The following is a 26,743-nucleotide window of genomic DNA, read 5'->3' on the forward strand; positions in this document are numbered from 1 at the left end:
ATAACTCTCACCTTTAAACACACCCTCCAATGCTTTGTGTATTTTACACTCATCTACCTGATCTTCCCTCTGTAAATCTGTCTGAATTTCCCAAAATCATTTGGTGTGATTGTCCCAATCCTCAATAATAACTTCCCCAGTGATCTTACCACAGTAAGACCACTTTCTGCCTTCAGCTTTAGGAAGTGCTTCTCAATAGCATCCAGGTTCCCAGTCCTCTGGGACATCATTTCTCTCCTCTCTTGGATTCATTTTTTTTCTTCTCTTAGATTTCATTGAGACACAGTCACTATTTCTGTTCTGATCTCCCTGCTTCCTAAGCCCCTCCTTCAGAGCACTTTGACCTGGGTGTATTTCCCTTTTCCTCTCAGTGTATTTGTCTCTCCTGGCCTTCAAGATTTCATTTTCTTCCCAATGGACCATTCTGTCCTCTTAAGATTTTATATGTTCTGCTAAGGAAATATCTCTCTCCCTCTAGCTCAATGATGCTTAGCCAAGAGCAATTTTGTCCCCTAGAGGACAGTTGGCAATGTCTGGAGGCATTTTTGGTTGTCACAATTGGGGATGGGAGATGAGGACAGTATTGGCATCTACTGGGTAGAGGCCAGGGATGCTGGTGAACACCCCAGAATGTACAAGTTAGCCCCCACAGCAAAGAAATATCCCATCCAAAATGACAGTAGTGCTGAGAGAAACCCTGCTCTCGCTTAATCAGTCTCTATTCCTTTACTGTTTCCAGCCACTTCTGTCTTGATTGTCAGACTGAAGCATAATTTTTTACTTATTCCAGTTCCTCCTTAATTCTAATATTTCCAAGTGTGACTTGTGACACAAGCCCTTGGTTTTGAAGTAATTTGGATTTTTCTTCTACTTCAACCCAAGAAAACCATCTAGTCTATATTAGAGGCCTTCATTCCTTTTCATTAGTTCATTAATAAAATATATTAATATTTTCCTTTTGTGGGTGAAACTGGTTTGGATCTCTGAAATCTAAAGCCATGTCAATGCCCAACTTGAAGTCACATAGGAACCCTTGAACTTACGAACAAGCCACATGTAATCAAGCTCAGTTTCTCCACAGTATTTAATGGTCCTGGAGGACACTCAAAACAGCATTAAAAAATAGAGAGATTTTGGTTCTGCTAATATAGTACATGTCCTGAAACTAAATCTACTAAAGACATTTTATAGTCCCAACCTGCAGATTTACTGAGAAACTGTGTACAGGTAGCAGCAAAAAAGTGTGTCAACCTTGTAATACTGGAATGCCCTGTAGAATCAGTCTTTGTATTGTCTCCACTTACTACTAAGATTTGTAAGCATTTGCCAAAGCCTATTTTTTTTTAAGTTCTGTGTTTATAAATACCAGAGCAGTTAGCTGTTCTGACCTGCCAATATCAGATTCCTCATGACCTCACTTTCTAAAATTTAAGACCTAAAGCCACTTGCTCTAGCCATGTCAGTTGTTTTGGTATCCTAATTCTACACCTAATATATATCTCAAGATTCTAAACACAGCACCAAACCTTGGGTTTTGAGGAGGTTTCAATAAATTATACCTTTTTGGATCCACCCAGATTTAGAACTGAGAGAAAAAGAGCCATAGGAATAGGGTAGAGATCAGAATTTTAGGTTTGTTACTGATAAAACTATTGGAGAAGATGGCTTAGGAGTGAGGTCCAAATAGGCTTGCTCATGCTCTCCAGTCCCCACAACCCAATCTATATATTGAGACAGCCTGGCTGAGGAAGAATTGGGCCCTACAAAGCAAATACCCTAACCCAGGGTTAAGAGTAGAGAGAGAAGGAAAGAAAGTGACTAATGCTTATCTCCTTTTAATAGATTAGTTTCATCCAGTCGGGAAACATGGGTCAAGGGATGTCACCCCTAACCATGGAAGAAGAATGAATTCAGGGTTGAATGAGAAGCTTGAGCATTATGCTAGGATAGTTTCCTCCACAAGGAAACATGAAGCGTGCATGATGTTTGTTCCCCTCCCCCATCATCTACCACGTGACTGGCCTCTGTTATTTGTATGATACTGGTTCTACTGTTTCTAAGTATGTGATTAAAATGTACATTGTTCTTTTAATACATATGTTCTCTCTGTTTAGGTCCTTCTGTATGATCCACTCTTTGACTGGACCATGAATCCTTTGAAAGCTTTGTATTTACAGCAGAGGCCAGAAGATGAAACTGAGCTTCACCCTACTGTGAATGCAGATGACCAAGAATGCAAACGAAATCTCAGGTGAGCAGTATTTTAAGAAGGTCCTGTCAGTTGTTCAGATTTTCTTATTCCCAAGGCCTTTAAACTGTTCACCTCACTGAAACCTTTGTGTTTTTGTCCTTAGTGATATTGACCAGAGTTTCAACAAAGTAGCTGAACGTGTCTTAATGAGACTACAAGAGAAACTGAAAGGAGTGGAAGAAGGCACTGTGCTCAGTGTTGGTGGACAAGTGAATCTGCTCATACAGCAGGCCATGGACCCCAAAAATCTCAGCCGACTTTTCCCCGGATGGAAAGCTTGGGTGTGATCTTCAGCATATGAATTACCCTTGTATTCAGCCTTTAGAAATTATATTTTAGCCTTTATTTTTAACCTGCCAACATACTTTAAATAGGGATTCATATTTAACTAAGAGAACTATTGTGGGTTTTTTTTGAATGTTGGTTTTAATACTTGATTTAATCACACCACTCAAAAATGTTTTGATGGTCTTAAGAAACATCTCTGCTCTCACTCTTTAGAAATAATGGTTATTCGGGCTGGATACAGCAGCTCACGCCTGTAATCCCGGCACTTCGGGAGGCTGAGGTGGGCGGATCACAAGGTCGGGAGTTCGAGACCAGCCTGGCCAGTATGGTGAAACCCCATCTCTACTAAAAATACAAAAATTAGCCGGGCATGGTGGTGGGCACCCATAATCCCAGCCACTCGAAAGGCAGAGGCAGGAGAATCTCTTGAACCTGGGAGGTGGAGGTTGCTATGAGCCAAAATCATGCCATTGCACTGTAGCCTGGGTGACAAGAGCAAAAAACTGTCTCAAAAAAAAAAAAAAATGGATTTGGATTTTTCCTAGTAAGATCACTGTGTTACTAAATAATGAAGCTGTTATGGAGAACAAATTTCAAAAACACAGTGTAGTTACTATTTTTTTTAAGTGTGTATTGAAACTTCTCATTCTATTCTCTTTATCTTTTAAGCCCTTCTGTATTGTCCATATATGTTATCTTTCTGTGATACCTTCATATATTGCCTTCTAGTTCATGAATTCTCTTGTCAGCTGTATATAATCTCTTTTACCCTATCCCTTGGGCTTCTTCTTTCAGAAATTGTTTTTCATTTCTAATTATGCATCATTTTTTCAGATCTCTGTTTCTTGATGTCATTTTTTAATGTTTTCTTTTTATGTCACTAATTATTTTAAATGTCTGTACTTGATAGTCACTCTAATAGTTCTATTAAATTTAGTTCCTGCTGTTTATATCTGTTGATTTTTGTATTTGATAGACTTTATCCATTTTTGTCTTTTTGAAAATTGAGTTTACCTGGCTAACATGGTGAAACCCCATCTCTACTAAAAATACAAAAAAAAAAAAAAACTAGCCGGGCGTGGTGGCGGGCGCCTGTAGTCTCAGCACCTGGGAGGCTGAGGCGGGAGAATGGCGTGAACCCGGGAGGCGGAGCTTGCAGTGAGCCGAGATCACGCCACTGCACTCCAGCCTGGGAGACACAGCGAGACTCCGTCTCAAAAAAAAAAAAAAAAAAAAAAAAAAAAAATTGAGTTTATTTTCAGCAAGGCTTTATCTATGGGAATCGTGAGTCTCTGTTTATGTCATATTCCCAGGGCTGTTGCTGACACATGCCCATTCTTATTTTAAATTTCTTGGCTTTAGGGTTTCCATACCTGAAGTGTAGCATAACTTACTGATAGGAGATTTCTCAGGCCAAGGCAGACATACTTCCTCATCTCCCTGTGCTAGTGGGCAGAATATTTGATTGATGCCTTTTTCACTGAGAGTATACGCTTCCATGTGTCCCACCTTTATGGTAGGGGTGGAAGGAGGTACATTTAATTCCCACTGCCTGCCTTTGACAAGTCCTGGGTTCTTTAGTCCCCATATAGATGTCGAAGCTAAAAGCCATGGGTTAATGAACTGGCAAATTGTTCTAAGACAGCTATAGCATCAGCTCACATATTTACCTCTCTGGTTTTTCATTCCCTTCATTTATTTTTGAGACAGAGTCTTGCTCTGTTGCCCAGGCTGGAGTCTCAGCTCACTGCAACTTCCACCTCCTGGGTTCAAGCGATTCTCCTGCCTCAGCCTCCTGAGTAGCTGGGACTATAGACGTGTGCCAACATGCCTGACTGAGTTTTGGAATTTTTAGTAGAGATGGAGTTTCACTGTGTTAGCCAGGATGGTCTCGATCACCTGACCTCGTGATCCACCTGCCTCTGCCTCCCAAAGTGCTGGGATTACAGGTGTGAGTCACCACACCCGGCCTCATTCCCCTCATTTGTGACCATAACGATTTCCCCTTACTTTCTTGTAAGTTCTGGTATGTATTTAAAAGAATGTTTTCTACATTTTATCTAGCATTTCTCTGTATTCTGTTGGAAGGGAAGGGCTTAGGTATCTAGTTTGATACACAGCTAGAAGTGGAACATTTCTCTGTCCCCCAACTGTCATCATATCAGATAAACATCAGATAAAAAGCCACCTGAAAGTAAAACTACTGACTCATGTATTAGTGAGTATAATCTCTTCTCCATCCTTAGGAAAATGTTCATCCCAGCTGCAGAGATTAACAAATGGGTGGTTGAGCTTTCTCCTCGTATTTGGACCTTGAAGGTTATATAAATTTTTTTCTTAGGAAGAGTTGGCATTTCTTTTTACTGCCAATGGCAGGCACTCATTCATATTTGATCTCCTCACATTCCCCTCCCCTAAAACCAATCTCCAGAACTTTTTGGACTATAAATTTGTTGGTTTGATTTCTGGAGAACTGTTCAGAATATTACTTTGCATTTCAAATTACAAACTTACCTTGGTGTATCTTTTTCTTATAAGCTGCCTAAATGAATATTTGGTATATATTGGTAGTTTTTACTACTATAGTAAATCAAGGAAACACAGTAAATTTAGAATGTCTTTAAGAAAGCCCTGAAGTCTTCATGGGTGGAATTAGAAATTATCAACTAGATAATAGTATAGTTAAATGAATTTGTAGCTAATTCTTGCTAGTTGATGCATCCAGAGAGCTTTGAATAACATCATTAATCCGCTCTTTAGCCTTGCGTGGTATGCCATAAGGCTCCTATTCTGTTCAAGTATTCTAATCAATGGCTTTGAAAAGTTTATCAAATTTACATACAGATCACAGACGTAGGAGAAATAACTAATTCACAGATGACAGAATTAAGATTATAAAAGATTTTTTTTTGTATTTTTAGTAGAGACGGGGTTGCCATTGCATTCCAGCCTGGGCAACAGAGCGAGACTCTGTCTCAAAAAAAAAGGTTTGGCAAGCTGGAACACTTTCTGCAAATGACTTAGAAAACTGCCAAGGAAAAATGAGTAGTTAGATTTTGAAAATATTAATCATAGAATATTTGTTGTATGCTAAGTCACTGACACATATTATATGCAGCATCTCTGATCTTTGCCTTGCAAGATTAGTGATATCCCAGTTTACTGCTGTAGAAATCAAAATTTGGAGAAATAAGTTGTCCAAGGCAAGAAGATAGTAAATAAGTACAAGTGTAATATGGACAATATCTAACATGAAAAGATTTCAGGTGAAAAAAATCTGGGGTTTGCCAGTCAGTTGCTCAAAAGGTCAATGAAAACCAAATAGTGAAGCTATTAGAGAAGCTAATAAATTATAGACTGCTTGAACAGTTGTGTCCAGATTAAGGGAGATAATAGCCCTCCCACCCTACTTTGTGCAGGTCATACCTCCCCAAAGTGTCTACCTAATCAGTAGGTTCACAAAAAACTCTTGGTCGTTATAGTATATGCCTAAAATGTATGTATGCACTTAGGAATGTTAAAAATTTAAATATGGTCCAAAGCAAATAAAAGCAAAGAGGAAAAACTTTGGACATCTTAAAGACTAGAATAGTCTTTTAAAAAGTAGAAAGCCAGTATATTGGTTTGAAATATAGAGATGTGTCCCAATTTCAAGTATTTTAATTGCACCTTAATGAAATTATCTATTTTCTATAGATTTATTTTAGTACTATTGATTGTATTACTTTACTGTTACCTGAATCTATTATAGTGTTTTTGAATAAATAATTCTAAAAGCATATACTAAGACTCATTCACTTTATTCAAATATTTGTGTGTTCTGTGTGCCAGGCATGGGACTCGTTCCTAAGGAGAAAGCAGTGAGCAAGGCAGCCATATCTGCCTATCTAAAGCTCCCAATCTGAGGAGGATAGACAACTGACGATGCAGTGTGAACCAGGGAGCCTACTGCACAGCCAGTCTGATAATGTTGCATCTCAGTTTAAGTATCCTAGTAGTGTTTCTTAATCGCCTCCTGACAAAAAGGCAAATATCAGTGTTCTTTCTTTGGGTCTAGAAAGTGATCTAGTTGACATTTCTAGCCTAAAAGATCTGTACTAGAATATGAGAAGTGCAAAGATCCTGGTATCCTAAATGCAAAGGTTTTTTACTTGTTTATCATATTTTTAAAATAAATTCAGTCCTCTTCAGAGTTTTAGGCTCTTTTGCCTAGATTTTAACAAACTGAATTTTGCATGAATATAGTGGAGTCAGTTTCCACAAAGATTATAATGACTCAGAATTTGGTAAGTAAGGAGATCTCATAATAGACATTTATCCTCTGAAAAATCCCTTTGCCATTAAAAGTACAGCATACATAGTTTTATGTACAACAGTTTATAGAAATATATACTTTCATTGTGTATGATCCAAAAGCAGTGGTTCTTAAAACCAGGGGTGATTTTGCTGCCTCACTTGATATTTTCAAAATAAAATAGTTATTTTGATGGGATTAAAATGGTATGTCTCATTTTAATTTGTACCTCACTAATTATTAGGGAGATTAAACTTTTTAGTATATGCTTGTTAGTCAGTATGATTTTCTCTTTGATGAATTGCCTGTACATATTCTTTGCTGATATTTCTACTGATCCTTTGTTGGATTACATAACATCTTAGCTAACATCTTTTCTGATTCTGTGGCTTGTCTCTTCATTCTCTTAATGGAGTTTTTTTGGTTGACAGACATTTTTATTAGTGTTTTCATTTATGGTTAAATCTTTCAGGTAGGGATTTTCCCCCCGTTCCTAATGTCACTCAGCTAAGTTTTAGTTTTCCTTGCAGAGATCTTGCATAGTTTTACTACGTTGATTCCTAAGCACTTTATTTTTTTAATGTTCTTATAAAGGACTTTTTTTTTCCATAAGTTTTTCCTAATTATTACTGTTAGAATTAAAATTAGTTTTTACATATTGATTTTTCTATCCAGTAACCACAGTAACCTCTTTTAATTCTTTCTAGAAATATATCTGGATTCTCTTGGATTTTCTATGTATATAATCATATCATCTAGGAGTAATGTTTGGATTTTCTATGTATATAATCATATCATCTATGAGTAATGTTGGAAATGGAATTGTTGGGTCATATTCCAATCCCATACTGTTTGCTTTTTATTTTTTTCCTTTACTGGCTAGGACCTCTCTTTAGCACAATCATCGGTAGAATGTTGGGACATTCTGTCCTACGCCTCGTGTCAAAGATAAAAATGTTAGTGTTTACCTTTAAATTTACTGTTTGCTGCAGGGTTTGATTTTTTTCTTTAATGTGTATATTTCCCTTATCAGATTAAATAAGTTCTTTTCTGTCCCTAGGTTGCTGTGAGGTTTTATTACAGATGGTGAATTTATACAGTTTATCTGTGTTTACTGATGATGATTATTTTCCTTGAATGTTAATGTAAACTACACTGTTTGATTTTCTAAGGTTAAATCATCTTATACTCCTAGTATAACCTCAGCTGATCCATTTTATCTATTGCTTTATTTTGTTTGCAAACATTTTGGTTAGTGTTTCCAAGTGGGATTTCCTTTCCAGCATTTCTTGAGAAATTTTGTTTTTCCAAATTTTGAATCCCAAGAAAAATCAGTAACAAAATCAGGAAAATAGGAAAGATATTATAATTCTCCCGTGAGAATTAAAGCTTAGCAATCAACATAAGACACATTGCTGATTTGAAGGAATGCAGTGACACAAAGAGCACTGAACACTGAGACACAGTATTAAAGGTTAAGGTCAGTATTCCCATACTGGGACAGAAACATATAGGAGAGAAGTGGTCATGATCTTGCGTATAGTTCTTGCCCTGATATAAGTGTGTGTTCATAGCTGGTATACTACTAATGGTGAGTCACTTAAAAAACACACACAGAACAAAATATACCATCTCATTTTTAAGTATACAGTTCAGTAGCGATATAATGATACAGTGGTGGTTGTGCAACCAACCTCCAGCACTCCTTTAACCTTACAAAACAAATTCTATACCCATTCAACAACTCCCCATTCCTCTATTCATCCAGCCTCTGGGAACCACTGTTCTACCTTCTGTCTCTGAATTTGACATTCCAGGTACTGTACCTTTTATAAGTAGAATCATGCAATGTTTGTCTCTTTGTGACTAGCTTATTTCACTTAGCATAATGTCCTCAAGGTTCATCTATGTTGTAATATATTGCAGAATTTCCTTTCTTTTTAAGGTTGAATAATATTCCATTGTGTGTGTGTATATACTGTATATATTTTGTTTATCCATTCATCCATCAATGGATACCAGAGTTGTCTCTGCCCTTTGACTATCGTGAATATTGTCACTATTTACATAGGTATACAAATATGTCTTCAGAACTCTTTTTTCTTTATACCCAGAAATGGAATTGTTGGATCATATAGTCATTCTATTTTTAACTTTTTAAGGAACCACCATAGTTTTTCCACAGTGGCCGAACCATTTTACAACTCCACCATCAGTGCACAAGGATTCCAATTTCTCAACATCCTTATCAATACTTGTTATTTTCTGTTTTTATGTCTGAGTAGCAAACATAATGGGTGTGGGTGACTCTTAAAAGTAAAAGCATTGTATATTTTACACCAATCCTATAAATGGTATTCTAAGAAGTTTTGGAAACAGAAGATGTCCTTCAATTGACGGTTCCAAAACCTGATTCTGTGTATTGTTAGCCTTGTTAGGAGATGGTAATGTTAGGTTACTTGAAAGCTACCCAAAATGTTCCCTACTGTAGTGTTTGAATATTTAATATAAACTTCTAGTCCTTCGTAAATACTACTAAACCTTATTCGTTCGTTCATTCATTCATTCATTCCTAGATGGAGTCCCGCTTTGTTGCCTAGGCTGGAGTGCAGCACCACTGTCTCAGCTCACTGCAACCTCTGCCTCCCAGGTTCAAGTAATTCTCCTGCCTCAGCCTCCGAGTAGCTGGGACTACGGGTGCCCACCACCATGTCCAGCTAATTTTTGTATTTTTCATAGAGACAGGGTTTCACCATGTTGGCCAGGCTGGTCTCAAACTCTTGACCTCAAGTGATCTGCCCGCCTCAGCACCCCAAAGTGCTGGGATTACAGGCGTGAGCCACTGTGCCTGGCCAATAATTCTTATTTCTTAAAAAATGTTTTTAGATTTCCATGATTATCAGAGTTGCAAAGGTTTTAAGAGAGAAAAAGGAAAATAGCTGCTTGCCAGATTTATTTTAAATCACTGCAGTGTAAAGCATCATGGACAAGTGGACCTCATAGGCATTTCAAACATGAAAAGGACAAAAACACAGAAAATAATTGGTAAGTCAGTGCCATCTACAAAATAATATCAATTCTGCAAAAACTCCTCATAATATTAGAATAACCCATTTTATGAAGCCAGCATACTCATATCAAAACTAGACAGAGAATTACAAGAAAGATGCCAGGATTATACCTGTAATCCCAGCACTTTGGGAGGTCAAGGCAGCAGATCACTTTAAGTCAGGAGTTCAAGACCCGCCTGGCCAACATGGTGAGTCCTCATCTCTACCAAAGATTTAAAAATACATATATTTGCCAGGTGTGGTGGTGCATGCCTGTAATCCCAGCTACTTAGGTGGCTGAGGCACAAGAATCGCTTGAACCCAGGAGGCAGAGGTTGCAGTGGGCCGAGACGTGCCACTGAACTCCAGCCTGGGTGACAGAGTGAGATTCTGTCTCAAAAAAAAAAAAAAAAAAAAGAATTACAAGAAAGAAAACTAAAGATCAATATCCTCCATGAACACTTATATAAAATTCCTCACAAAATATTAGCAAATCAATTCTATCAATGTAAGAGGTAAATCATGACCAAATGGCATTATTCCAGATTGACTCAATCAATGTAACTAAGCCATATGATCATGCCAGTAGTGCAGAAAAAGCTTGTGAGAAAATTCAACACTTATTCATGATAAAACTCATCAAACTAGGAATAAAAGACATGTGACAAAGGACATCTGTAAAAAACAGCTCACATCATATTTAATGAGGAAAACCTCGGTTATCTCCAAAGATCAGGAACGAGGCAAGGATGCCACTCTTACCACTTCTATTCCACATTGCGCTGGAGTTTCTAGCCATGCAGTAATGTAAATAGAAAGCAATAAAAGACATACCGTTTGGAAAGGAAGAAGTACAGTTATCTTCCTTTGCACAAGATAAACATCTATATGTAGAAAATCCTAAAGATTCTGTATTTTTTTAATTCTAGAATTAACAGTGTCACATGGTAAATGTCAATATACAAGACATCAACAATATTTCTATATAGCATCAATACCAGTCTGAAGTTGAAATTTTTAAAAAATAGCATCAAAAATATGAAACGATTGGGCATATAAAATACGTGTATTACCAAAGTACAAAAATTAGCCAGGGGTGGTGGTGCATACCTGTAATCCCAGCTACTCAGAAGGCTGAGGCAAGAGAATCACTTGAACCCGGGAGGTGGAGGTTGCAGTGAGCTGAGACTATACCACTGCACTCCAACCTGGGTGACAGAGAGAGACTTCATCTCAATAAATAAATAAATAAATAAATAAATAAACAAACAAAAAAGAAATACAAGGTGATACTGCCATAAAGATAGACACACAGATTAATGGAGCAGGACAGGGAGTCTAGAAAGAGACCTACATAGTGATTACTGATTTTCAGCAAAGGCTTCAAGGTAACAGAGAAAAGATGTCTTTCCAATAAATGGTGCATATCCATATTCAAGAAAATGAATCTCAAACCTTCCCTCACTACATACAATAATTAACTAGAAATGGATCATATATTTAAATGTGAGAGCTAAATTTTGCAGAAGAACTTTATGACCTTGGTTTAGGCAAAGATTTCCTAGATAAGACACTAAAAGCAGGAACCGGTGAAGAAAAAATGGTAACTTGGGCATTATTAAAATCTCTTTCTCATCAAAAGACATTGTTAAGAAAATGAAAACACAAGCCACAAACTGGCAAAACAGTATGTGATAAAGGATTTGGTTTTAGAATATATTTTTTAAATCTTTCAACACAAAAATAAGGAGATACACACCTAATTAAAAATTGCCCAAAGATTTGAACAGACACTTTGGTGAAGAAGATATTAAAAATGGCAAGTTAGAAATCCTCATCATCACTAGTCATTGGGGAAATGCAAATTAAAATCACAAAAAGATGTCATTCACTGTTATACATCCTCTAGAAAAGCAAAATTAAAACATCAGACAATATCAGTTTATAAAAACCAAGTGGAGCAACTGAAAGTTATTTACTTCTGGTGGAAATGCAAAATAGTATAGCCACCTTAGAAAGCAGATTATAAAATAAACTGATGCATAGATTGCAAAAATTGTCTCCCATTCTGTAGGTTGCCTGTTCACTCTGATGCTAGTTTCTTTTGCTTTGCAAAAGCTCTTTAGTTTAATTAGATACCATTTGTCAATGTTGGCTTTTGTTGCAATTGCTTTTGGTGTTTTTGTTATGAAGTCCTTGCCCATGCCTATGTCCTGAATGGTACTGCCTAGGTTTTCTCCTAGGGTTTTTATGGTTTGGGGTTTTATATTTAAGTCTTTTTCTCCCCCCAACCAAGATGGAGTTTCGCTCTTACGCCCAGGCTGGAGTAAAGTGGCGAGATCTCGGCTCACTGCAACCTCCACCCCACAGGTTCAAGCGACTGTCCTGCCTCAGCCTCGTGAGTAGTTGGGATTACAGGCCCCCACCACCATGCCTGGCTAATTTTTGTATTTTTAGTAGAGACAGGGTTTCGCCATGTTGGCCAGGCTGGTCTTGAACTCCTGACCTCAGGTGATCCACCCACCTCAGCCTCCCAAAGTGCTAGGATTACAGGTATGAGCTACCGCGCCCAGCCACATTTAAGTCTTTAATCCATCTTGAGTTAATTTTTGTGTAAGGCGTGAGGAAAGGGTCCAGTTTCATTTTTCTGCATATGGCTAGCCAGTTTTCCCAGCACCATTTATTTAATAGGGAATCTTTTCCCCATTGCTTTTGTCAGGTTTGTCGAAGATCAGATGGTTGTACATGTGTGGTGTTATTTCTGAGGTCTCTGTTCTGATCCATGGGTCTATATGTCTGTTTTGGTACCAGTACCATGCTGTTTTGGCTACTCTAGCATTGTAGCACAGTTTGAAGTCAGGTAGTGTGATGCCTCCAGCTTCTAATATCCAGAATCTACAAGGAACTTAAATTTACAAGACAAAAACAACCCCATCAAAAAGTGGGCAAAGGATATGAACAGACACTTCTCAAAACAAGACATTTATGCAGCCAACAAATGTATGAAGAAAAGCTCAACATCACTGATGATTAGAGAAATGTAAATCAAAACCACAATGATACCATCTCAGAATGGCGATTATTAAAAAGTCAAGAAACAATAGATGCTGCTGAGGCTGTGGAGAAATAGGAATGCTTTTACACTATTGGTGGGAATGTAAATTAGTTCAACCATGGTGGAAGACAGTGTGGCAATTCCTCAAGAAGCTAGAACCAGAAATACCATTTGACCCAGCAATCCTACTACTGGGTATATACCCAAAGGGATATAAATTGTTCAACTATAAAGACACACACACATATGTTTATTGCAGCACTATTTACAATAGCTAAGACTTGGAACCAACCCAAATGCCCATCGACGATAAACTGGATAAAGAAAATGTGGCACATATACACCATGGAATACTTTGCAGCCAGAAAAAAGAACAAGATCATGTCCTTTACAAGGGACATGGATGAAGCTTGAAGCCATCATCCTCAGCAAACTAACACAGGAACAGAAAACTAAACACCACATCTCACTCATAAGTGGGAGGTGAACAGTGAGAACACGTGGACACAGGGAGGCAAACAACACACACTGGGGCCGTGGGCAGGTGGATGGCAAGGGGAGGGAGAGCAGTAGGACAAATACCTAATGCCGCAGGGTTTAAAACCTAGATGATGGGTTGATAGGTACAGCAAACCACTATGGCACATGTATACCTATATAACAAAACTGCACGTTCTGCACATGTATCCTGGAACCCAAAGTAAAATAAAACAAACAGTTAAACATATACTTATTGTTCATCAGAGCAATCCCACTCTCAGGTATTTCCCAAGAGAAATTAAAACATGTCCCCATAAAGACTTGTGCATGAGGCTGGGCGTTATGGCTCACACCTGTAATCCCAGCACTTTGGGAGGCCGAGGTGGGTAGATCACCTGAGGTCAGGAGTTCGAGACCAACCTGACCAACATGAAGAAACCCTGTCTTTACTAAAAATACCAAAAAAAAAAAAAAAATAGCCGGGCATGGTGGCAGGTGCCTGTAATCTCAGCTACTTGGGAGGCTGAAGCAGGAGAATTGCTTGAACCCAGGAGGCGGAGGTTGTGGTGAGCCACGATTGCGCCATTGCAGTCCAGCCTGGCAAGAAGAGCAAAACTCCGTCTCAAAAAAAAAATTAGCTGAGCGTGTTGGCAGGTGCCTGTAATGCCAACTCCTTGGGAGACTGAGGCATGAGAATCGCTTGAACCCCACAGTTGCAGTGAGCCGAGACTGTGCCACTGCACTCCAGCCAGGGCAACAAAGTGAAACTGTGTCTCAAAAACAAACAAACAAAAACTTGTGTATGAATGTCGATAGCGGCTTTTTTAAATGGCCCCAACCTGGAAACAACCAAATGTCTATCAGCTGGTGAATGAATAAACATATTGTGATATGGAACACTAGTCATTAAACAAGGAATGAATTACTGATACAACATGGATGAATCTCAAAAGCATTATGCTAAATGAAAGAAGTGGGACAAAAAAATACCACATACTATATGATTTCATTTATATAACATTCTAGAAAAGGCAGAATTTTAGTGATGGAGAGATTAGTGATTGACAGGGGCTTAAGTTGAAGTGAGTCAATTAACTACAAAGATGCACAATTTGGGGGTCATGGAAATGTTTTACATATTGTGGAAATTACCGTAATGCATATATTTGTCAAAACTCATCAAGCTGAACACTCAAAATGGGTAAACTATATGTAAATTTTATCTCAATAAATCAGATTTTTAAATTAAATCTATTATTAAATAATAGATTTTCTGGCTGATTTGTTTTTATACTTGAGGTATAAACATTGGTCTGTTAGGATTATGGACAGTTTTTTAAAGATACAATGTGCTAAGTGTCATGATGGGTAAAAGTACAAGGTGCTTTGGGGAACATATAGTAATTCAGACTGGAGAGTGTGGTGAACTCTGTTCCTTTGACCCAGCAGTCATCTCCAGTCCTTTATTCCTTCCACTGTGGAGGCTGAAAGACAGATTTTTGCTTTTCTAGCTTCTTTTAGCCAAGGGTGCCCCTGTGACCCGGTTTTGTTCAGCGACGCCTAAGGTGACTTAGGCAGGGGCTTCTAGTAAGGCTTTTGCTTTTCTGATAAAAGGAGAACTTGCTATGGTGCCCCTTTTCTGTCTATCATGGACATGATGTCTGGAGTTTTCACAGCCATCTTACAACCATAAGAGAACATGCTCAAACACAACAAGCCACATATTAAAGATGGTAGAGCAAAAAGGTAGAAAGAGCCTTGCTATGTGATGGCATCGTTAAATAGCTGAACAAACGTGACTTGTGGAATAGCCTATTTGAGGAAAACAGTCCTCTTTGTTTAAATCACTATTAATCAGATTTTTTTTGTGTTAATTCCAGCCAAATAAACATGGTTGGCCCTCATATCTGAGGGTTCTGCCTTCACAGACTCAACCAACTGCATATAAAAAATATCTGAAACATAAAAAATACCAATATAACAATTAAAATAACACAGATTTTAAAGCAATATAGTATAACAACTATTTATATAGCATTTACATTGTATCAGGTATTACAAGTCATCTGGAGATGCCTTAAACTAATATAGGAGGATGTGTATAGGTTATATGTAAACATGACACTGTTTTATGTAAGGGACTTGAGCATCCGCAGATTTTGGTGTCTGTGCGAGCCCGGAACAAATCCCCTGGGGATGCCAAGGGACAACCACACTCACCAATATTCCATAGAATATCGGAAAAATGGTATTGGAGGAACTGATGAGGGAGCATTTCATACAGGGCAATCAGCTGGTGGGAAGACAGAATCGTGCATTTACAAAACTGAAAACTTCAATATGGCTGGGTTATAGAGTGCAAATGAAGATGATGGAATATTAATAGTATGGGGATGGAAAGTGGAGAAAGGTGAGTCTGGAGAGGTAAAGAGGGGCAAGATCATTGTATTAGTCTGTTCTCTCATTGCTTATAAAGAACTACCTGAGACTGGGTAATCTATAAAGAAAAGAGATTAAGTTGGGTCTGGTTCCATAGGCTGCACAGGAAGCATGGCTGAGTGGCCTCAGGAAACTTACAATCATGACAGAAGGTGAAGGGGAAACAGGCAAGTCCTACATGGCTGGAGCAGGAGGAAGAGGGCAAAGGGGACACGCTACACACTTTTAAACAACCAGATCTCGTGAGAACTCACTATCATGAAAACAGGAAGGGGGAAACCCACCCCCATGATCCAATCACCTCCCACCAGACCCCTCCTCCAACACTGGGGATTACAATTACATGAGATTTGGGCGGGGACACAAATCCAAACCATATCACTCATCAAGGACATTGTAACTATATTTAAAAGTTTGGATTTAACCTGGCTGCCATGAGGTGGCACTGAAGTGTTTTAAGTGAAGAAAATTAAATACATTTGTATTTAGAAAGATCACTTTGGCTGTGGTGTGGAAAACAAGACCTGAGTCAAAGAAACCAGTTAGCAAAAGATGATGGTAGCATGGTCTATGTTTGTGACAGCACAGATGAAATACATGAATTCAGCAGGTATTTACGTGATGATATTAGTATGTGAACTAACAAAAGATTGGATTGTCATGTCAGATTCACATAAAGATTTCATTCAGTATGAAGTTTTACAAATAATTTCAATGATACAGGGAATCGAGGCTCAGAAAAGGCAGAGAAAGGTCTGGGACAGCTGGACTGTGGAGCTTCAGCCACACTGAACATGGGTTATCTGGCCTAGAATAACAGATTAGGTCTCCAGTAAAGGTTTTGTGGGTTTGCATTACACAGAGCAGGGATATTTAAATCACAAAACGTCTCAATTTGATACCCCATGGAATCGTATAGGTTAAATAACATTCTTCAGGAAGCCATGCCTCAGAAATCCATAGCTCCTGGGTTTATTTAAGTAACCCTTACTCAGGGTCAGCCTGCTAAGGAACTTCTATACAAGGACAAATAACATTAGATATACCTAGAAGTTCCCTTGACAAGGTGAAGGGAGCACAGGCCAGCTGCTTTACTTTCTTACTCCTTAAGCAGGGCTTGGTGATAAATGTTACATGGAATGTCTTGGAGAGTAAATAGTCATGGATATAGTTTCTCAAAAAGGGATAATATCTGACAGATTTCATGGGGGAAGCTTATTTGCTGTGAATGGTCAGATCTAGCAGACACAGTAGATACCCATTACATGAGACATTTGGGAATTATCTCCAGCAGATTTGAAAAGCACAAGTAAGTTACACAGCAAGAGCCCTCATCTCAACGTCACCTAATTCAGTTGCCCAAATGCTTCTCTCTCAGCCCACACTGATGATACTGACTATGGTATACTATGGTACGTCACTCAAGGTAGAGAAGTTCCCTATGAACTTGGGCCTTGTTCATGAATGAGTTGGCTCAAGCTAAAACTGGATTGATGCCTTACTACAGCCCCACTTAGGTATAGCCCTAAAGAACAGTGGTGGCCGGGCGCGGTGGCTCAAGCCTGTAATCCCAGCACTTTGGGAGGCCGAGACGGGTGGATCACGAGGTCAGAAGATCGAGACCATCCTGGCTAACACGGTGAAACCCCGTCTCTACTAAAAATACAAAAAACTAGCTGGGCGAGGTGGCGGGCGCCTGTAGTCCCAGCTACTCAGGAGGCTGAGGCAGGAGAATGGCGTGAACCCATGAGGTGGAGCTTGCAGTGAGCTGAGATCAGGCCACTGCACTCCAGCCTGGGCGACAGAGCGAGACTCCGTCTCAAAAAAAAAAAAAAAGAATAGTGGTAAGGGAAAATCCTAGTGGGCAAAGCTTTGAGCACTATACTTGGTCATTCACTTCTTATTGAGCAAGAAGTAGCCTTAAGGAGAGATATACATGGATTCTTGGGCAGTGGCCAATAGTTTGACTCATTGGTCAGGTACTTAACTCGGAAAGGGCAAAATCAGATCAGAGACAAGGAAATCTGGGAAATGTCATAACGATTGACTTATAAGGTGTGGATCTTCAGTTATCACTTTTATGCTTACCAGAGAGCATCCACTACAGAAGACACACTGAACCACCAGATGGATAAGGTGACTTTGGCACTGAGGGCCAGCCAACATGCTCTTGGCCACCCTAGTCCTTATGCAATTAGCTCATGTACAGAGGAGTCATGATGGCATGGATGGAAGCCAAGGGCCCAAAATCATGGGCCTTTTCTCAGAAAAACTAATCTAGCTGCTTCCACTGCTGAATGACACTTGGCCTTGATATGGCACCATCATTTGAAAAGACCAATCAGTTATTTGGTGGCAACATGATTATAACAGACCCATTCTTATTTGGACATTGTAGCAATTCATTCCTAACAGGGATTGCTACTTGGTCCAGGTATGGATTTGCCTTTCTTGACCATGGTGGCTCTATCAGAACCACTATCTAAGGACCTATAAAATGCATGATTTACTATTATGGGCTTTCTGACCAAGGGACCAATTTTACAGTAAAGAAATTTTTAAAATGAGTATATGACCATGGAAAACACTAGTCCTATCATATGCCACACAATCCAGAAACTATTAGAGTGTTAAATTGGCCTGTTAAAGAGTAACCTAAGGTTCTAGCTTGAGTAGGACATGCAGCTAGGTTGAAGCATTTTCCTCCAGGATGTGATATATACATTGAACCAAGGGCCATTATATGGTGCTCTGTCTAAATAACTTAAATAGGGTTATGACATACGGGTCCAAGAACCAAGGGATGGAAATAAGGTTGGCCCCTCTCACCACTACTCTCAGTGATCCCTTGGGAATTTGTGCTTCTTGTTCCTACAAGTTGAGACTCAGCAGAACTGAGTCCATGTAGCCACTGGTTACATGTTATCCTCCCTGTATCCAGTGAGGGAATGGCTCCCCTGGAGGTAACAATAAGGATTCCACTGAACCTAAAGCTATGATTGCTGCCTGGTCATGTTTGGCTCCTCATGCTGGTAGATAAATACCTGGTTTCTCCATCCACTAGCAGGACAATTCTGAAGTGCATTCTGTATGGTTCCTCAGAGCATTCCTAGCAAACTGAGGCCTGGATACCCACAGCAATAACCCATTCTTAACACAAATGTTTTTTGGCTTTTCTCCCTTCCGTTTCTCTAATTTCTAATTTCTCTAATTTCTAATTTGTGTTTTCTGGGATCATCTCCTAAATAAACTATCTGTACCAATGTCTTATGGTTTCCTTTGAAAGGAACCACTAAGATTGTTCCTTTTCTCTTTGTGTTGATTTTAAATGTATTCACAAATTTTGTGATAGTTTTCCTTTTAAGAGATAGAGCTTAATTCCCCTCTCCATAAGTATAGGCTGGACTTGATGCATTTCTAATTAATAGAATAGGGCAGAAGGGATGGTGTGTGGCCTCTGAGTCTAGGTCTTAAAAGGCATTGTGGCTTCCTCCTTGCTCTCTCTCTCTCTCTCTCAGGTTGCTTGCTCAGCCATGTTATGAGGGCACTCAAGCTATCCTATGGGGAGGTCTATGTATCAAGGAATTGAGGCCTCCTGCCAACAACTGTTCACGTGTGCCATCTTGTAGGCAGACTCTCCAACCCAGTCAAGCTTTCAGCTGACTGCAGCCCTGGCCAAAATCTTTATTGCAACCTCCTGAGAGACTTCAAGCCAGAGCCACCCAACTAAACCACTCCCAGTTTCCTAACCCTCAGAAACTGAACGAGATAAAAACTTTTAGTGCTTTAAGCTGCTGTCTTGGGGTAATTTATTATGCAGTGATAAAAAACTAATTCATTGCTCTAACCTGGAAGAAAGGGAACGGGAATCCAAAGAATTGTATTGCATGCAGAGTAGTGAAGGCAAATCGTAGGCCCCAAAAAACTGAGATTAGGGGAATGATCTAGAAAGGAAAATGAAAAAAGGAAAGCGCAACATTGATGAAAGCAAGTAAAGAGAAAAATGTAAACAAGGAAAGATAAACAACATTACAAAAGAAACGAAAGAAATAACTATGACATAAAACAGGCAGTAACTAAGTATGAGAGAAACAGAATTGCAAAGACAACTATAATGAGTAAGCAGACAGAATCAAGAGGAAGAAAGAAAAAAGTTCAGTGAAGGAAAAAAACGGAGTAATGAGAGGATAAAAGTGGGAGATGGGGGAAGAAGCAAGGCACACTTGGATATGGGATAAAGGGACCGAAAGCTCTGCCTTCCGTGATTGCACTAAATGCCTCAAGTAAACATGCAAAATAATCAGTCTGAAGCTTCTTGCATCTAAATGTAGTCTCTTTACTTAAGTGTAACTGTTAGAATACTACAGTTTCTCAGAATACTAGGAACAATTTCTATATTTGCCATGATCATTGTAGTCAGTCCAGTGTTCTATTTCTGCTCAATTTTCCTTACTTAACTGAGCTAGATTCTGTGCCCAGAATATATACACAAGTTATTCCAGTCAGAATACACTATCCCTTGACTATAACTGATGGATGGAGGGCTCAAAGGTCTATAACTCAGAATAGAAATAAAGTACTTTATAGTCCATAAGTAGAATCAGGTGTTAATCTAGTTACATTTGGTTCTTGATAAACATTTTCACAATAAGTATGATCTGGTGTTCCCATTTGCATTTTTGATATATCTCCTCCATAGTCATATATGTTTTTCTGTGCTTCATCAAACCTGAATCCTAAAGAGAAGTGACAAATGATTAGAAAGATACCAGATATAATAAGATGTTCATTCAAAATGCTACTGTGTGTCAGTCTGTTTCACATTCCTTTTCATCACTCTTAAAGCAAATATCTTCACCTGAAACCAGAAATGCTCCAAATTTCTGAGTTCATCCCACTTTCACTCCCACATATCACTGTCCATCCCTACAAAAGGCTCTGCAGGACCTGGGTTTTAGGTCTGATCTACTAGTAACTAACTGTGTAATTTGGGACAAATTATTTAACCTAAGTCTTAGTGTTCTCATCTGTAAAATGGGGATAATAACTGCACCTGCTTCATCATATTCCTGCAAGAATTAAATGTGACAGTGCATGTAAAGAACTTAGAGCATCTGGCATTTAGTTGGTGCTCTGTAATTAACTATTAGCTAACTTCTTTATTCACAAAGGGAGAGATGCCCTTTTCCTCTCAAGAGCTCATGTTTCTAAATCTTCTCTTGCTTCTTGAAGAAGTGACACACATTCTCCTCTTCTCTAATGCCAACATCTTCAATGTATCACCTTCACTGACTGCAGTTATGTAAATCTCCACTACTTAAAATAATTTTCACTTGCTCTTGTGCTCCTTTCAACTACCATCCTATATCTTTCCTTCTTTTCACAGTAATTTCTTTTAACTCAGTAATTTATATTGTTTCCTGTTTTTTTTTTTTTTTTTTTTTTTGAGACAGGGTCTCACTCTGTTGTCTAGGCTGGAGTGCAGTGGCACAATCACACAGCCTCCACCTCCTGGGCTCAAACAATTCTCCCGCCTCAGCTTCCCAAGTAGCAAGGACTACAGATGCATGCCACCATGCCCTGCTGACATTCTAGTTTTTGTAGCGTGAGAGTCTCTCTCTGTTGCCCAGGCTGGTCTTGAACTCTTTGCCTCAAGCAATCCTCCAAACCTGGCCTCCCAAAGTGCTGGGATTATAGGCATGAGCCACTGTGCTGGGTCTCTGTGCTGATTTAAATATGTAAAGGATCACTATCTACTGTGCAGGAAGGGAATGGAGAGGCACTGGTTTGGAGGCTATTGCAGAAGCCTGTAGAGGGATGAAGGCAACTTGGGCTGAGTGGGTGGCAATGAGCTGGAAATAGGTGGACTGGTAAATACTAAGGATAGCTCATAGTTATGGAGTATGCATTATGAGATAGGGACTATTCTAAGCTCTGAGCATGATTATCTCATTTTCTCACAACCTATGTGCCAGGTACTACTGTTATTATTTTACTGATGAGGAAACTGAGCTAGTAACTTGCCCAAGATCATATAGCCAGTAAAGAGTGGAGCCAAAAATCAAACCCAGGCACTCTGAATCAAGACTCCACAATCCTTTGGGAAGCCAAGATGAGCAGATCACATGAGTCCAAGAGTTCAAGACCAGCCTGGGCAACATGGCAAAATCCCATCTTGACAAAAATACAAAAATTAGCTGGGCATGGTGGTGTGTGCCTATGGTCCCAGCTACCCAGCAGGCTGCAGTGGGAGAATCGTTTGAGCCTGGGAGGCAGAGGCTGCAGTGAACTGAGATCTGGGCCACTGCACTCCAGCCTGGGCAACAGAGTGAGACCCTGTCTCAAAACAAAAACAAAAACAAACAAACAAAAAACTCCACAATCCTAACCTCTTTGCTTTACTGCTTCTCCTATCTGCTACTGGGACAGAACTCATACACCATCATTAGGCTTTGGCTATGTTAAAATTATTGGCGTTTCTGGGGTCTGATGACACTCTTCTTCAACATGCTGGCTTTCCCTTTCAGCATTTCAGTACTACTAACTACTGGCAGAACAATAGTGGCCTAGAATCTAAAAACTATTTTCAACATTTTGAGGCATTTATTTTACCAAATGAAGTCTGCTCATGAAAAATCATTACTAAAACTATAAGTAACTGTTTTTTTTTTTTTTCACTCTGTTACCCAGGCTGGAGTTTAGTGGTGCAATCTTGGCTCACCGCAACCTCCACCTCCCTGTTCAAACAATTCTCTTACCACAGCCTCCAGAGTATCTGAGATTACAGGCATCTGCCACCATGCCCAGCTAATTTTTGTATTTTTAGTAGAGTCAGGGTTTCACCATGTTGGCCAGGCTGGTCTCGAACTCCTGACCTCAAGTGAGTCGTCTGCCTCAGCCTCCCAAAGTGCTGGGATTACAGGTGTGAGCCACCGTGCCTGACTAGTAACTTTTAAAATAGTATTCATATTTTGGCCAGGTGCAGTGGCTCTCGCCTGTAATCCCAGCACTTTGGGAGGCCGAGGCAGTCAGATCACAAGGTCAGGAGATCAAGACTGTTCTAGCTAACATGGTGAAACCCCATCTCTACTAAAAATACAAAAAATTAGCTGGGCGTGATGGTGGGCACCTGCAGTCAGGCTGAGGCAGGAGAATGGCATGAACCCGGGAGGCGGAGCTTGCAGTGAGCCGAGATTGCACCACTGCACTCCAGCCTCGGCGACAGAGTGAGACTCCATCTCAAAAAAAAAAAAGGATTCATATTTTTAAAATCATTTTATTCAACCTTAAATAATATAGGACATTTCCCTCTATTCCCAAATAGCAATCTTACATACAAAGGTAAAAATGACTTAACAAATGCATCTAAATTTATATACTATGCAGATTACTGAAAGGTTAAATGCCTAGAAATACGTGTGTGGAATGCATTTTTTGTTCACGAGAATTTCCTATAAGGTACTGCTAAAAATCACCTACCTTTGAAATTAGCCGAAGAGTTGCTTGTAGCAATTTCCTTCCAGCTGGCAATGTACCTAAGCACATTATGTGAGCATTCATTAAATTAAACCGATTCATTAGTACATACTTAGACTACGTCTAAAATTCCACTTTCTTTTGAGAAATCTTAGATTAATGATGGCATGTTCACTAGCCTCCATGTGTAATTCTCATGACTTTCCCACCTCCTAGTAGCTCACATCCAGCTAAGAACCTTCAGGACAAGGAGTTGAAGGAGGTATAAAAATGGTGCCCACCATCTGCCATACTTAGTGTTCTTTCACCTCCCTCTAGCATGCCTCCTCATTTTATCCTATGAATTCCTGCAAAATCATGTCCTCAGCTGAGTGTTTACTAAGATGTTAGTTAATAACATCTAAATTTAAAGCATGGGCAGAAGACTCTCCTGGAGACAACAACAAAAACTTTCTCCTTGGTTCTGGATTGCCAGATCCACTGTCTCTGATATATGAAGGGAAATTTAAAGTGTCTAGTTTCTGAGCTCATTAGAACAGCAGTGCTGTCTTTTCAGTGTCCAGAACACGTAAGAGATACATTCAGGTAGGGTAAATGCAGCTGTCACCTTAGCTCCTGAACAGAGACTGAAAATAGAGAGAACAGGGTTGCCTGAGAAGAGGTGGAATAGGGAAGAACAAGGTACGACCTTCTGTGAGGATGATGGAAAGCACCAAGAGGCAGGTTTCCTAAGACTTACTTCACCTTAGGCTCCATATTCCACTTTCCTAAGCTGCCTTTACAACTGCACCCACTTTAATCAAAAAATCAGGTCAGGATTTGGTTACAGGAGGTGCTGAAAAGGAGCTAGCACAGAGAGGTGGAGAATTAGAATCGTCATGTAATTGGCCCAGTGCGGTGACTCACGCCTGTAATCCCAGCACTCTGGGAGGCCGAGGCAGGTGGATCACGAAGTCAGGATATTGAGACCACCCTGGCTAACATGGTAAAACCCCATCTCTACTAAAAATACAAAAAATTAGCCAGGCATGGTAGTGCACGCCTGTAGTTTCAGCTACTCGGGAGGCTGAGGCAGGAGAACGGCCTAAAACCTGGAAGGTGGAACTTGCAGTGAGCTGAGATGGCGCCACTGCACTCCAGCCTGGGTGACAGAGCGAGATCTCAAAAAAAGAAGCAAAAAAAGTTGTCATGTAATTCAGAAAACACTGTGATTTTCTTTTCTTTTTCTTTGTTTTTTTTTTTTTTTTTTTTTGAGATGAAATCTCGCTCTTGTCCCCTAGGCTCGAGTGCGATGGCGTGATCTCGGCTCACTGCAACCTCCGCCTCCCGGGTTCAAGCAATTCTCCTGCCTCAGCCTCCCAATAGCTGGGATTACAGGCGCCTGCCACCACGCCCGGCTAATTTTTGTATTTTTAGTAGAGACCGGTTTTCAACATGTTGGCCAGGGTGGTCTCGAACTCCTGACCTCCGGTGATCTACCTGCCTTGGCCTCCCAAAGTGACACTGTGATTTTCTAATTATTTATTCCATTTGAATTCTTTTTACTTCTGTCAACCCTGGGCTCCTGAAGTTTTTTGCAGTAGGAAGGTATATACTTCCAACAGTATTTAATACTTCTTTTTATAGACACAAGGTCTCACTCTGTCTCCCAGGCTGCAGTGCACTGGTGCCATCATGGGTCACTGCAGTCTTAAACTCATGGGCTCAAGTGATCCTCCTGCTTCAGCCTCCTGAATAGATGGGACCACAGGTGCATGCCACCACACCTGGCTAACTTTTTAATTTTTTGTAGAGATGGGGTCTCAGTATTTTGACCAGGCTGGTCTTGAACTCTTGGGCTCAAGTGATCCACCTACCTTGGCCTCTCAATGTGCTGGGATTATAGACGTGAGCCACTGCACCTGGCCTGTCCAACAGTATTTAATTACAATCAGATGTGTCTGAATTTGGCTCCTTCTCACTACTGCTACCCCTTGGTGCTCTGCGAACTTCCTTCAATGGCCTTAAATAGGATACTGCCGGGTGACTTAAATGAAAGGATGCAGGACAAGAGCAGGTGGTATAAACTCCTTCCACAATCTCTCAGTAGGCAATTCAGTTTGGTTTGACCTTAAATTTTAGCAGACTTTGAGCTTTCAGTGGTTGCTCAGGAGCACTATAAAGACTCACCCTGCTTGCTTGGATTTATACACAGAAAAGACTTTCATGCCACCACCTTCAAGAAACCAAGATAAAAGACCTTGATCGATAGTATGCTGAGCCCTGACAATCTGGGGCACAAACCATACCATAGCTAGGCCCATCACTGTCCCTGCTTTATTCAAGATTAGCACATGACTTTTATTCCATTATTTTAAAAAGAACTTCACATAAAGAACATACCAGCAGTAATTGATAAGAAATCTAAGTTTTACAAAAATCTAAGTTTTACAGACAGAGAAGCAAGTCTGATGATAGCATTACCACGCTGTTTATATCACACAGCTGATCTTTCTAAGAAATTTGTAGAAATTTTTAGAAAATAGTTACAGAATCAAGTGTGTGTGAACTCTACAATGAATCCCTTTGTTAAATTACAAATTTAACACTTTAAGAGCTCAGAAAAAGTCCCTAGCCAGAGAGGTCACAAAACTACATATCTTAGAAATCAAAGGAGCAGCTTCAGATATAGATACTATCCATAACAGACATAGGCACAGAGCTCTCACCAACAGACTATCAGGAAATTACTTAGTATTTTCTAGCTGGTGATTGCTTAATAGGTATGTCACAATTCACTTGCTGTTTGAAAAACATGATGATCCTGGAAGAGGAACATCTGAATATCCATTAGGATGAATGCATGAATGCCAGCAAGAGCCACGGTAGCTGTCCTATGGCATTGTGCATAACTCCGTGATGGTGATGTGAGGACTGTTCTAGTTTCTAAACATCTGCAGTAACATAGCTCTGGATACAGGAATTTGCAACAGTACTCATTAGTGTGTTTGAGTCCACAAGTGAAACTGGCTCTATCCATTCTTCCAAATGATAATAATAATGTTCGGTTAATAGTTGCAGTACACATCTGAAGATGGACATGGCTTCATCTCAGGAGAGCATCGGTCTGTCGTAACACACTAGCACAAAAGCCTTTGGGGAGAAACTGGCTGTTATCACTAAATATCAGTGTTCAAGGCATCTATGCCATTCTAATTGTCCAACTATAGAAAAATGTCCATAGACTTTAAAGGATACTTTCCAAGGAATTAGGGGTTACCAATTCTCTAGAAGGGACAAATGTCAGACTTTTAAATTTTCATCAAACAAGATGTCACCCCAAGCCAGTTACAACTATCTAGAGGTCTACAAAGGTCAAACGGGGAAGTAGACTGTGGAGACCATAAATGTGCTGGAAAGAAGGGGCTAAT

General features: G+C 39.6%; 2 protein-coding genes across 2 annotated transcripts in view; one reads left to right on the forward strand and one right to left on the reverse strand.

Annotated features, from left to right (window-relative positions):
- The window catches only part of ATM (ATM serine/threonine kinase), a 131,022-nt gene extending 127,533 nt beyond the window's left edge, over positions 1 to 3,489 (forward strand). Inside the window, exons 62-63 of the mRNA XM_005579543.5 lie at positions 2,115 to 2,251; positions 2,355 to 3,489. Coding sequence (XP_005579600.3) covers positions 2,115 to 2,251; positions 2,355 to 2,538 — 321 coding nt within the window. The 3' untranslated portion in view covers positions 2,539 to 3,489. The remainder of the gene's footprint in view (positions 1 to 2,114; positions 2,252 to 2,354) is intronic.
- A 16,819-nt stretch (positions 3,490 to 20,308) lies between these two features.
- The window catches only part of C14H11orf65 (chromosome 14 C11orf65 homolog), a 75,443-nt gene continuing 69,008 nt past the window's right edge, over positions 20,309 to 26,743 (reverse strand). The window contains exons 8-9 of the mRNA XM_005579535.4: positions 23,337 to 23,392; positions 20,309 to 20,593 (exon numbers count right to left, since the gene is read on the reverse strand). Coding sequence (XP_005579592.2) covers positions 20,439 to 20,593; positions 23,337 to 23,392 — 211 coding nt within the window. The 3' untranslated portion in view covers positions 20,309 to 20,438. The remainder of the gene's footprint in view (positions 20,594 to 23,336; positions 23,393 to 26,743) is intronic.

This window comes from Macaca fascicularis, chromosome 14 (assembly GCF_037993035.2).
Source record: "Macaca fascicularis isolate 582-1 chromosome 14, T2T-MFA8v1.1".
NCBI lineage: Eukaryota > Metazoa > Chordata > Mammalia > Primates > Cercopithecidae > Macaca > Macaca fascicularis.